Source organism: Protobothrops mucrosquamatus, unplaced genomic scaffold (genome assembly GCF_001527695.2).
Source record: "Protobothrops mucrosquamatus isolate PMUCROS unplaced genomic scaffold, P.Mucros_1.0 scaffold62, whole genome shotgun sequence".
NCBI classification, from domain to species: domain Eukaryota; kingdom Metazoa; phylum Chordata; class Lepidosauria; order Squamata; family Viperidae; genus Protobothrops; species Protobothrops mucrosquamatus.
Window position 1 is genome coordinate 79182 of NW_015386441.1, and position 13891 is coordinate 93072.

General features: G+C 36.5%; 1 protein-coding gene across 1 annotated transcript in view; it reads left to right on the top strand.

Annotated features, from left to right (window-relative positions):
- The window catches only part of TCERG1L (transcription elongation regulator 1 like), a 60627-nt gene extending 59694 nt beyond the window's left edge, over positions 1 to 933 (top strand). Inside the window, exon 10 of the mRNA XM_029283364.1 lies at positions 777 to 933. Coding sequence (XP_029139197.1) covers positions 777 to 933 — 157 coding nt within the window. The remainder of the gene's footprint in view (positions 1 to 776) is intronic.
- Positions 934 to 13891: the final 12958 nt, after the last annotated feature.

The following is a 13891-nucleotide window of genomic DNA, read 5'->3' on the forward strand; positions in this document are numbered from 1 at the left end:
GTGGGCCTTGTATGTGTAAAGCAAAACAAAAAATGAACATGTTTTTAACAATGTGGTCCTGAATGCAATTTCCAATGTAAATAAAGCCAAACATTGAAATTTAAGTCAGAATTTCCATAATGCCATACAATGTTTTTATTTAGCCATACAAATTGTTTCACAAATTTCTCTATATACTACTCCCATCCTTCATATTTCCAGAGAGAATCATACTTGGGAATCTAAAGATATCTGACTCTACCAGTTCTGATGAAAATCTTGGCCTTCTAAAACTTTATGCTGCTGTGGGAAGAAAAAAGTCGTGTTGTTTGGCATTTAAACTCTTAATTTTTGAGAATCCCATCTTAATTTTAATTATGTTGGATCATCCACAGTGAACTAATTATTCCTCTAGGTTCCATGAATCAATAAATAAGTCTATTATATGAAAGTGGAATAATGACTTAGGATGAGAAGCCAAGCAGATCAATGAGTTTTCGAGATTTTTGACTTTAATCTTTCTATTTCTATCACCTCTATGACAAGGAAAAGATGTAGTAAGAATGATTTCAGGAGAAAAAAAGAAAAACCTGTGTGTTTAAGAAAGAGCCAAAGAACATTAACACATATTTCAGGATCCAAACTCCTGGTCCCAGTGACTGACCAGATTGATTGGTTCCTGTAATATTATCCTTGGACACATATATTTGCCTTCATTCATACACATCTATTGACTATCCTGCAGCTGCCTGAGAATGCATGCTTATTCTTTGATAATTATTCCTTTCCCATTCTAGGACCACCTTTAAGGAGTTTGCAGAGAAATATGGCACAGATCAACGTTTTCGATTGGTTCAGAAAAAGAAAGACCAAGAGCAGTTTTTCAACCAGTTCATACTTATCCTTAAAAAGAGAGACAAAGAGAACAGGATAAGGCTACGGAAAATGAGATAAAAAGCAAATCTGCAATAAGAATGCAAGTCAAATACTGGGGCATCGACAGTGGAGAAGATGAATGGCATGCATTTTATATCATCTTTTGAGTTTTTTACTCCCAGCAATTAGAGGGAAATTCAGAAAATCCGAAGAGCCATCTCAGCACACAAAGTTTCTGTCTGTTGTATGTGGAAGACTGCACTGCAGAAATCTGTGGTATATTTCATTCTCAGAGACTTAATGTTTCATATTGAAGCTCTCTTTTTTGTACAACATTCAAATTTGATGCGTTTCTAATTACATGATATGTCGGTCCCTTAATTGTTTTAATAATTTATGCAAATTATTTGTAATATACACAAAATTGAAATCCAGAGTGATTTGCTATAAAGCAGAAGCAGATGCCATCCATAATAATATCAAGGATTTTTTTTAACCATTTAAGAAAAAAAAACCCACTAACACTGTACTTCTCTGCACATTTATTTGGAAATAAGTCCTGTTGACTTCATCAACACTTGCTCCCAAATAAAAGTGTTTAAAAATGCTGCACAGTTATGTTTGGGCAGCTTTGTACATTAAAAAAATAATAATAAATGGTTTAAAGGTCCAGTGATACTGAAGAAATCATTATTCAATGTTCATAGGTCTAAGTCTAGTTTTCTGAGTCGTAGTAGTACTAGGGTATTAATTGTAATCATAGTGAAGATGTGAAAATCCTGGCATCTTTCCTGTAGAACAGTGTATAAATCTTTACCAAAAAAGCTTTGTAATTAAATTATTCTCAATAATGCTCCAGGCACATCAAGAAGAGCAGCACTTCTATATTAAAAGCTATTATAAAGAAGTTATTTTGTAAACCCATCCTACTAATATTTGAGTTATTTTTATTGTATGCGAAGAGTTTGCATGAGATCAGTCTCATCTTTGTATAATCAAAGATTTTAATCTTTTTTTAATTAATAAATATTTTAAGACTATTGGTCATTTTTTTCTCTCCAAATGATTGAAATCACCTCTAAAATTGCAACTGTTTTTTTGTATTTAATTGAAGACTGAAGAATAAGGATGGAAGGGAAGAGCTCTTTCTGATTCTAGGCCAGGGGTTCCCAACCAGGGATGCGAGACGATATTCCACGGGGTGCGAAAACTTGGGTTTTCAAAATTATAGTGTATATGCATAATTCGTTGCCATTATTTTGAACTTTTGTAAGGGATGCGAGAATATATCAGAAGCGTTCTAGGGGTGCGAGGTATAGAAAAGGTTGGGAACTGCTGTTCTAGGCCAACGTTCTTTAATTTAGTTTATCCTAAAGTAAGCAACCTGATGTATACTTCTATAGTTCAAAACATCTCAAAGTACAGGCAGTCCTCAACTTACAACTATTCATTTAGTGATTCTTTGAAATTACGACTGCACTGAAAAAAGACTGGTCCCCACACTTAAAACCATTGCAGCATCCCCATGCTCACATGATCAAAATTTGGGCACTTGGCAACTGGCATGTATTTATGTATCAGGCATGAAAAAACAGGTCCATGTATGAAGGTTCTAATTGATTACTACCACCAATGGCCAGGATTCTCCTCAGAGTAATGGTTAGCATCTGGACCGATAAGCTGTAGCTGTATGAAAGTGGGGTAGGACTTCATTATGTTGTGGCTACATAATGATTCTTAACTGATGTCTCATTTAACTCCTCCCCATGGCTCTGCCAGACTCTCTCCTACATTGTGTCACATGATCACCATTTGGGGCCTATCCTGGTGGCTTCCAACAAGCAAAATCAATGGGGGGAAGGTGGATTCACTTAATGACTATGTGACTCATTTAACAACTGGGATAATTCACTTACCAACCCTGGTAAAAAAAGGTCATAAGATCAGGTGCAAATAGTCTTGCTAAGCAATTGAAATTCCAGTTGCAAATTGTGGCTGTCAGTTAAGGACATGTAATCCTGTAATCTTCGTTTAGCAACCACAATTGGGAAGGGCAATTTGACTGATATGCAAAACGATCACTAAGTGAACCCACAACACTGCTTATGATCTTACTTCAGTTTTCCTTTGCTTTATAGACTGTTAAGGTTGTAACTGCAAGGATTGGTAAAAACATTGGATTTTTTTTTAATCACCATCATAATTATGAAAGATTGCTATATAAGAATTGCTTTTATTGCTTAAGGTACTTTGGAATGCATCTCTCACCTTTAAATAGATTAAGAGTTATTAACAAAACCAATATTTCCCCAAATACCTAGAGGAAATTATATTTGAGATTGCTGCCTTGTATCAATGGCTGTATTTTAGGTATTCTAGGTTTAAAAAATGACAGTTTCTTTACTTACCTGTGGCTGTATTTGTTATTTTGAAGCAATTATCCAGTGACACCTTGTTAATTGGACATTGCTTTAAGAATTGTCTGTTTTAAAAAGTATCCACAAGTAACATTTATAGTCTACTTCCCATGAGTTCCAAGTGAAAAGATAAACTTATTTTTTACTGATCGTCATAAGGAATGGAATTGTCATGATAAAGATAACTCCATGTATATAAATAAAATACCAAGATGAAGCTAAAATAAGAATAGCAGTTGTTCTTTTACACTACAGTAACTTATGTTCCTCTGCCTCTTTGCAGACAAAAATAATAATCACTTCTATCATTTCTTCGATAGAAAAAAATGGACTGGTTATTTTGGTCTTTCAACATATTTAGAAGTTTTTCTTTCCAAATTCTAGGTAATATGGTTCTGGTTATCTTGAAGAAAATAGTAAAAAAAATGTGCTTGATTTTAGAAAATAAGAAATATGACTGATGAAAAAATGCAGCCATCATTGTCTGGGCAAAAGAGTTTGAAAATTTTTTAAAGTCTAGGATAGCCAGATGATATTTGACAGCAAATTAAATATCCCCTTAATTCACTGAAGTATATGAAGGAGGAGGTGCACCATTTGCAGAATTCTCTTATAAAAGTCAGTCTCAATAAAAGTAATTTTACCTTCCTCTGTAATTGATTTCCTGGTCCTGACCATCTAATGAGGGCATTGACATTGGTTCCTCTACCACCATCGCCATCTGCCTAACAAATATTAAAGGAATGAGGTTCTGTAGATATTTGGAAATAGTCAACTATTTTGTTTAACACAGGTAGCTGCCTCATCATTTAACTTTAGAATATACATTTATGAGGTAGAGTTCTATTTCTAGAATAGCAGTGCAGGGTTTCTGTCATATAATCATGTGGATGGTTTAAAAACCATTACAACAGAGAGGGTGATGAACCAATCTAAATATTAACTAGGAGATCTATATATCAAGAGTCATTCAGGAAGATAAAACTTGCCACTGGTTTTACAACTAGGCTGTGGGAATTTAGATTCCAGAATTATATTCTAGAACCAGGTTTGTATTGACCATATACTACCTTAGCTAGCCAGTAAGTAAAATAGTCATATGATAGATCAATATAGCAGTATAGCAAATTACACATCAGGCAGTATTTCCCATGAAATGTAGTCAATGAACTAAATCTTAAAGATACAGCAAGTGGCTAAGCATGTTTTAGCCCCATTGTACTGGGGGACTCTCCATTTATAGTCAATGATGGGGCTGCATCTCTCCATCCAAAACTAATGTATAACTGTGGAATTATCTTGGTCACACAGCTCCTACTCAAAGAACATATGGCAGCTATAGCCAAGAGGGTCTTCACTGAGAATCATCTAATGCAGGGGTAGGGAACCTTGGCTTTTTTATGACTTGTGGACTTCAATACCCAAGAATTCCTGAACCAGCCATGCTGACTCAGGAATTCTGGGAGTTGAAGTCCATAAGTCATAAAAGAGCCAAGGTTCCCTACCCCTGATCTAATGCATAAACTGCACCCACTCAATTGGGAAGCCTTTCTGATGGTCACTCATGTCCTACTCACCTCATGGATAGACTGCTGCAATGTGCTCTACATATTGGGGCTTTGTTTGGAGATCATCTTAAGGATACAAATAATCCAGACCACAGTGGCATGAATGGTGATGTGCATACTGCAGTATGTCTGGGCTTTCAGATGCAATTCAAGGAGCTATTACAATTTACGTTGCATTTCATGGGACATAGCCTGACGATTTGAGGAACTAGCTATGTTGTCTGCCTGTAAGATAAAGCAAAGTTATATGCTCCAGGTCTCCTCAATTTCATCTACTACAGGGGTGTCAAATTGGCGGCCCACAAGCCTGATGTGTCACACACAGGTCACACCCACCCCAGCTCCGCAAAGGCAAAAAATGTCACAATACATCACGATGTGTCATGTGACGCAATTGAGTTTGACACCCATGATCTACTATGATCTAGGAAGCATGCTTTCTTTGTTGTGGTGCCTGCCTTCTGGAATAGTTACCCCTCTAGAGACCTGTATGAACCATACCCCAATAATATTCTAAATGTTTTTGAAAATCTAATTGTTCTCCCCAACTCAGGGATTGTGATGACTCCTCTGGATGCATCCCCAGATACGTCTCCATATGTCAACTCAGAGGAGGATGAACCAGTTCCAGACACATCTTGTTCTGAGCACATCTGGAGGGGAGTTGTCAATGGCTCCAAGTACCATCTGAGAGGAATTTGGCTGAAGCACAGCTGCAGCAGGACAGCCCTGAGGCTTCAGGTGGGGAAAGCATGCAGCTGCAGTCGGTCAGTGATTAGGAAGAAGAACTGCCTTCTGCACCTGATAGAAGAATAGCAGAGAAAAGGCAGAAGCCGTGAAGATCAGTTTGATTACTTAGGAGGAGGCAACCCTGTCCCTCTTGATGGGCCATAACATAAGCTGGCTATTTAGCACAGCAGGCAGATGGAGGTGATGCTGGGAACAATGTATTCATTTCCTAGTTGCATATTTCCTGCCTTGCTTTGAATTGACACTGCCTTGACTTGGATCATGCCTTGTGAACTCTGAACTCTTCTTGCTGCACAGTTATGTATTGGGGATTTAACTCTGCCTGGTGTGTTTATCTTGTTTGGGAAATTTTCAAGTGCCTTGTAGACTCATTGGCCATTGCTCTGTGGACTAACATTGGTCTGCTTTTGGCTGGACTTAATTGGGACCGTTCTGAGCTTTTGGTGAAGGGAATTGCTGGGGTATATAAATAAACCCACTAAATCACTGTTACGTGTGAGTGAATGGGACAGCACAGAGATAGGTGATATTGGGGGAATTCCATGCTGGAGGTGACTGTTGGATTGATGGCAGATTCTACTTCCGATGCTTTCTGCTCTCCACCTTGTCCATCTTTTTGCTTGTCATATTGATTTATAATTCTCATTGCTTTCCTTTGACACTGTTTATTATTTTACTCCTGTTTATACTTTCATTTTTCTTCTTTTTTATCATTGTAAGCCACAGGAAGATAGAGGGCAAATAAATTCACCAAATAACAAATAAATAAATGGTGGCTGCTGAGCCTCTGTAGGTTCTTTTGTTATTGCTATGTTTGGTTTATCTAGGATTTGTTTCTTAATTTTAACTGCACCTGCTTTTAAAGTGGAAGCTGCACATAGTCATTTGGAGTCTGAGGGGAGAGAGAAAGAGAGCGAGAAACACACATACGTAGTCCACACAAGCCCTGACTTGCAAATATTTCATGAAATAAATAACATCCTTTGAAGTCTATTTACACCAGTGGTGCAAAGATTTAATTCAGAGCTTCAATTCAAGATGATGGAATTGAATCGCACTAATGAGCTCCATGGTGTATTAGGAAGAAAGCCTTTAAGTTTGTGAGCTAAAGCATTCTTTTGCCACTTCCTTAGATGTTGTTTTACCAGCTGAAGCTGAAAAGCATTTGCAGCCTTTCTTTCTGTTTACCTTTGAAGAAATAAGCTGTCTCTGTTTTGTTTTTTCTCTGTTGAAAACAAGCACTATCTAAAAGGTGAGCATATATTTAAGTTTAAAAAGCACTTGTCAGAAAGACAAAGCATCCGTCTGATGAGAAGCCAAGGGAAATGGCAGGAGAACGTTGCGTTTCAGGTGATATTTTCTGTGCATTTGAAATGCACTTTGTATACATCTCCCTAAAGAAGGTTATATTGATTTAATAATGGTGCGTAAATACAGTGTAAACAGCTGGAGTTTGAGAAGAAGCACTGCACTGTTTTCCTTCACTGTGTGGAGTTTTAAGAAGAACTTCTGTGCATCTAAAGAATGTTCCCCCTCTAAAACCTCATGAATATCCATAATATTATCAACTACTATATGAAGTATGCACAAATCCTGGAAAAACCTTTGGGGGGCAAAGTGAAGGACCTCACGATGAAAAAATACACCATCTTTATAGATAGTCCTAGACTTCCAATCACAATTGAGCCCAAAATTTCTGTTGCTAAGTGAAACGTTTGTTAAGTGAATGTTGCCCCAAAGTTACAACCTTTCTTACCACAGTTAGGTCAATCACTGCAGTTATTAAATTAGTAATGTGGTTGTTCAGTGCATCTGGCTTCCCCATTGACTTTGCTTGTCAGAAGGTCACAAAAGGTGACCACATGATCTCGGGACACAGCAAACGTCTTAAATATGAACTGGCTGTCAAGCATCGGAATTTGGATCATGTGACCACGGGGATACTGCAACGGTCATAAGTGTGAAAAATGGTCATAAATCATTTTCTTTCAGTGCCGTTGTAACTTTGGACAGTCACTAATAGAACTGTCGTAAGTTGAGGACTACCTGTATTTACAGAAATGGTTTGGGTTCCATGTAAGTTCCATATGTATTGTTGGAATTGTTAAAATTGTATGACTTTGTTTGGAAGCATGTCTAGTTGCCTTGAAAAAAATGGAAAGAATAATAGAGAAAAAAATGGTTGGCTGGGATGGGATGGAAAAGTGATAACAGTCTTAGCAGGTTTCCTTCTGACAAATGGGTGTCTCATAACTAGCTATGACCACCATATCCTGTGTAAATGAAGAGGGAAAATAAACCAACATGTTTTCCATTTTTATATGATGTTGCTGATAGGAAGCAATTGTCAGACCCGTGAAAAGAAGATGGAACGAGACATAAAGGCAGATATGAAATTCTTTTATTAAAAATGAAAGGAAAAAAAACTTGGCTTTCCAATAAAAAAAATTCCACATAGGTTACATGAAACTATTTTGGCAGGTATTTCTGATATGCGTGATTATTACCACAATTTGTCATCATGGCTTATCGTTTTGCAACCTTAATATAGGTGAAAAAAGAATTGAATTAAGACATTTTCTACTATGTTTTTGATTAAGTTTACAAACCTGTTCCTTATTCTGTAAGAGAATAAATAGATAAGTAAAGATCTGCATTGCTCAGTTAATATGTAAGCTAACTTTTCCATATCTTTGTAAACAAAGTAGACCTTAGTACCCCATTTCACGGTCCCTTTCCATAAAAATATGCTTTTGAAAGTCCATCAGTGTGAGAAAAGTTATTTAGAGTTTGTATTTTGTAGTGAATGAACACATGGAAGGGTGTGTGATCATAATTTTATTTGCGAGCTACACTCTCGATGCATTTCAAAATTAATATTTGCACATTCCTGAACACTCATGTAAGACTATAATAATTTTACATGCACAGATATCATCAAGCACCAGAAAAAAACAGGAGATCCAGACAATTCAAATGGGTATAAATATTTATTGCAAGTTTAAACTGTCTACTGGAATCTGAACTACTAAATACCAAGGGAAATTAGAGAATAGAAATAGAAATAGAAATAGAAATAGAAATAGAAATAGAAATAGAAATAGAAATAGAAATAGAAATAGAAATAGAAATAGAAATAGAAATAGAAATAGAAATAGAAATAGAAATAGAACTTTAGAGGTCTTCTAGTCCAGCCCCCTGCTCTAGCAGAAAAACCTATACAATCTCAGACAGGTGATTGGCTAGTCTCTTCTTAAAAACCTCCAGTGATGGAGCACCCACGATTTCTGAAGGCAACCTGTTCCACTGGTTAATTGTCCTCACTGTAGAAGGCATTCAAGGTGGGCTGGACTTAGATCTCTTTTTGGGTGCAAAGAGACTCATGACTAATGTCACGTTTAATCCCTCCATCAGGCTCAGCCTAATCATCTGCTACAGATATGTTGTGTGCATTTAGAATCTTTTAATATGTGATGCTTAATTATATTTCTTCTTAATAGACAAAATGAAAGTACACATTACTTTATAGTGTCTGATTTTCAAACAAGGTCCTCATCTTCACATTCATAGAATTTGTAGGGAATCTTCTATCTAGATAGTGATTAGATCCAGCAAAGCTTAGCTGCAGCTTATATTATTCGACAGTCTTTTATGACATTTGAATGCATGTATTCATAAAGCATACAAAGAGACAGAAAAGTGACTGCACTTGAACATTTCCTTGTGCTACAGTTTTCCATAATCATAATTAATGGTGGGGACTTAATTTCCTTGTTAAACAAATATGTTCAGTACTGTATAGATTTTTATAATGATAATTTCAATTAAAACATAATGAAATATGCATCTGTTTGCTTTGCATGCAGTAAAGCTTATCATTCCCCTGCTAAAGTTTGCTACTGATATTGCCTGCTATGATTTATATAATTTTTGGATTGATTCCCTTTATTCCTCCATGGAAGGTTTTTGATTATTTTTTTATCACTCTGAAAATTGCTAACCATTTCCATTATTCTACTACAGTTATTGTATCTCCACATACATACCTCTAGATACATTTCTGTCACTAATCTGCCAGGAAATTGCTGAGCAGTAGGGACTGCTGTAACAAATGGATGTTTTGTATATGAACAAGACAGACCAATTATTATGGTTATTCCATATTATGTCTCAGAAGAACTGAAATTTCAGTTCATATTGCTGAATTGAAATAGCTCAAAAGCCATCTTCATAAGAATGTTTTGAGACATTGTTGTCATCTTCTTCCCATCCCCCCAAGCAAAAATTTAGTTTAAAATATTCTCTATTATTTTTGCTATCAAATGTCATTTCCCCAAATAATTTTCTACTTGGATGTTGTTAAAAAATATGAAATGGTGGCCAGACTGCCCAGAATTGCAGTTCCGAGACAAAACAAACACATTAAAACAACATAAAACAAAACAGGAGCAAAAGAAAAAGTACTATTATCATTGAGAGTGATCCCCTGGAGATATTGTTAGAGAATTACCTCTCTCTCTAGAAATATTTTGGGCAAATGGTCTCTTCTCACTATTCCTGGGATAAAAAATAGGCCATAGCATTTTTAAAAAGCCATTTTCACACTGCAAGAAACCACTAATCAATCTTCGTTAGGTGGTAGGACTGTTCATTGGAGAAGTAAAAGAGGGTACTTGTTGGACTTTCCAGCATGAAATGAATGTCTTTATGGATCATCAGTGAAATTAATGAAGTTCACAAAACATCATCATACAACTGCTCTGGACAAGAGACTGTAATACACAGAGTGAATGGTGAAGTTAGGGATTTCACTCATTCTTCTCAAGAACTTACCATCTCCTTAGACATTGGGATTGGGATTTCCCATAACAGCTGATATGAAGGATCACTCTGATCTAATAGCTGATTTAGTGAACATCGAATTTCATAGTCCTCTCCACTCCACCACTCTTCTTTGGTGTAGTATTATATGAGCAGTGAAAAGGAAATATAGTGTTTGTTGGCAGGAGAGATCTATGGGTACTGGTGATGTGTTTCACCTTGCAGTCTGGGTTTCAGTTGAATCCAGGGCCCATTTCTACTGAAGATCTAAGCAAGACTGCTAACAATTTCAATTTTTTGTAGCTCACCAATGTTTGTAAGCTTACAATAAAACTGAACTTTCCACTGCCAAAACACTGTGATTGAAAAGACCCAATTACTGTTTACTGTGAAATAGACCTGCCAGTCACTTCACTTCACTTGCTCTTCTTCCCGCTCTTGGTGGCCTTTGCAACCCTGGAATTTTACAAAGAAATGTTAGCTAAAACTAAAAGGCTGAGTTAGCTATTTGGCTCATTTGCTGAAACTCTGACTATAGTAGAGGGTTCTAATGACAAATTTTTTTTTTCCAGAAGGTGTCTTGTTTCTGTGCAAAACATTGATGATTTCAACATGATCTTATTCAAGGTTCAAACCAATCTAAGCTTTGTGTTGTCAATAAAAAGCTCAAGTCAGCCACTGTAAAAAAAAGCTGAGTTCAGGTCTTTAAAAGATGTACTATTTTTAATTTAGTTCTTCTTTCTATTTGTTTGTTTCAGTCAAGAAAATAGTATCACAAAATAATTCTATTTCCTAATTATTATTTTTAAAATAATAATAATAATAATAATAATAATAATAATAATAATAATAATAATAATAATAATAATAATAATAATAATAATGATGATGATGATGATGATGATGATGATGATGATGATGATGATGATGATAAACTTGGAAGGGACCTTGGAGGTCATCTAGTCCAACCCCGTGCTCAGGCAGGAAACCCTATACCATTTTGGACAAATGGCTGTCCAGTCTCTTCTTAAAAACTTACAGTGTTGGTGCATTCACCACTTCTGGAGGCAGGTTGTTCCACTGGTTAATTGTCCTAACTGTCAGGAAGTTTCTCCTTAGTTCTAGGTTGCTTCTCTCTTTGGTTAGCTTCCACCCGTTGCTTCTTGTCCTGCCTTCAGGCGCTTTGGAAAATAGCTTGACTCCCTCTTCTTTGTGGTAGCCCCTGAGATATTGGAACACTGCTATCATGTCCCCCCTCGTCCTTCTCTTTGTTAAACTAGACATACCCAATTCCAGCAACCGTTCCTTATATGTTTTATCCTCCAGTCCCCTAATCATCTTTGTTGCTCTTCTCTGTACTCTTTCTAGAGTCTCAACATCTTTTTTACATTGTGGTGACCAAAACTGGATGCAGTATTCCAAGTGTGGCCTTACCAAGGCATTGTAAAGTGGTATTAATACTTCACGTGATCTTGATTCTATTCCTCTGTTAATGCAGCCTAGCACTGTGTTGGCTTTTTTGGCAGCTGCAGCACACTGCTGGCTCATATTTAAATGATTGTCCACTAGGACTCCGAGATCCCTTTCACAGTTAGTACTATTGAGCAAGGTACCCCCTATACTATAAATGAGTTCAACTTCAAAAAGAAAGAATGTTGGGTTAGCTGAAGGTATTTCATCCTGACATGTTAGACATTTGAATTCCACAGAAGCCACTGTTAGAAGAGGTGCTCCTGACCATACGTAGAGTGATAAAGAAAAAAATAGCAGGTCCTACTAAAAAAGAAAATGTCCAAAAGTCTGCACATCTTGAATGCAGTTATGTATAACCCAGCTATCAAAGAATGCTTTGTATTCAAAGTGAAAAAAGGGAGTTATTAAGAAATATACAAGATACAAAAGTCTCACATTTATTTAAATCAGTGTCTATTAGTCTCAGCAACAATAAAATATATAGACTTTACCTCCCAGAATTCCCCAGCCACCATGGAAGTTGAAGTCCACACAGCATAAAGTTGCTGAAGTTGAGAAACACTAATCTAAATGATATGTTGAAGAGAGAAAAAGATCATAAAAGGAAAAAGACACAGAGGAAATTTCTTAATCTCTTAAACACAGAAAATCATTTCACTAACAAAAAGCCAGTGAGAGATAGATATAAGCAGTGGTGGGATTCAGCCGATTTGCATCACTTCAGCAGAACCGGTAGCTAATTTTTTGTTGCCCAGGCCCAGAATGGACTTCCGGAAATGGCATCCACACAGACAACCAGTTGTTCAAATATTTGAATCCCACCACTGGATATAAGGACTGTTGTAGGACAGACAGAACCTGGGGTGGAGTCAAGAGCGGAATCAGTTGTTATGTTCCCACAAGTAGTCCAGCCNAATGTAGCCTTCAGCTAATATACTGTATTGGTTGTGTTGTTACTGGTGCCTTCAGTAAACTACAGTGGAAGAAAAAAAATTAAGGGAAGACAAAGAATAACGTTGAATGTTAAGCAATAAGGGATGTCAACAAATTAGCAATAATTGGTGGTTTGGGTGGCAATTCCTGCAAAGTAGTCCTTTTTATTGTTTTGGTTGGGGTATAAAGAATTAGTAAATATAAAGACATTTACTGTCCTTTTATTTCTCTGATTTTTTTTCTTTTTTTCTTAAAAAAGAATATAATGAAGAAAGAAGCAAGCCTGTCTCAAATATTTCCCAAAGCTGGTTTTGCTTTTTGCTTTTGTTTTTTAACCTTTAAGCATGGAAGCAAACCTGGTCTCCACCCTCTTTGTACAGATTATTTGGAACTGTTCAACTATGAAAAGCAAGAAATTACCTGAGGCAGATGTCAAGGACTGATAGTAAAACATAAGCAAGTGTTATCCCATGTGGGAAAAGTAGGACATTAATCTTTAATGTAGTTAAACATCCAAAGATAACCTCAAAAAGAATGCAGCTTAATAAAAAGGCCTTTATTTCTTTTAAGCAGCTATAAGGAAGACTGCTCATCTCCTAGTCCAATCTGAGATCCCTTATTAGAGGCAATTTCTTCCAATATTGTATTCCCAATGTAATAATCAAGAGCTATTTGTTCTGACAAGCAACTCTTTCTGCAATGCCTACTTTGCAACAAAGAACAGTTTTGAGGAATCAGTTTTCCTCATAACAATTGTGAAGAAGGAAATATTTATTTATTTAGAAAATGTATATGGCCGCCCAACTCACTCATAGTGATTCCAGGCAGCTTATAGAAGTAAAACCCCAATACAAACCCCAATTACTTCTTCCCCCAGTGACAACAATAAAACCAACCGCTTGATGGGTTCTATATTACCCTGGGGTCCCCAGGCCCATTGGCAAAACCAGGTTTTCAGGGCCTTTTGAAAGAGTGTCAAGATATTTCTGTGCAGATGATGTTACATAAGGAGGAGCCACCATGGAGAAGACCCTTCTTCTTGGTTCCACCAGATGGAAAAATAGTTTTCCAAAG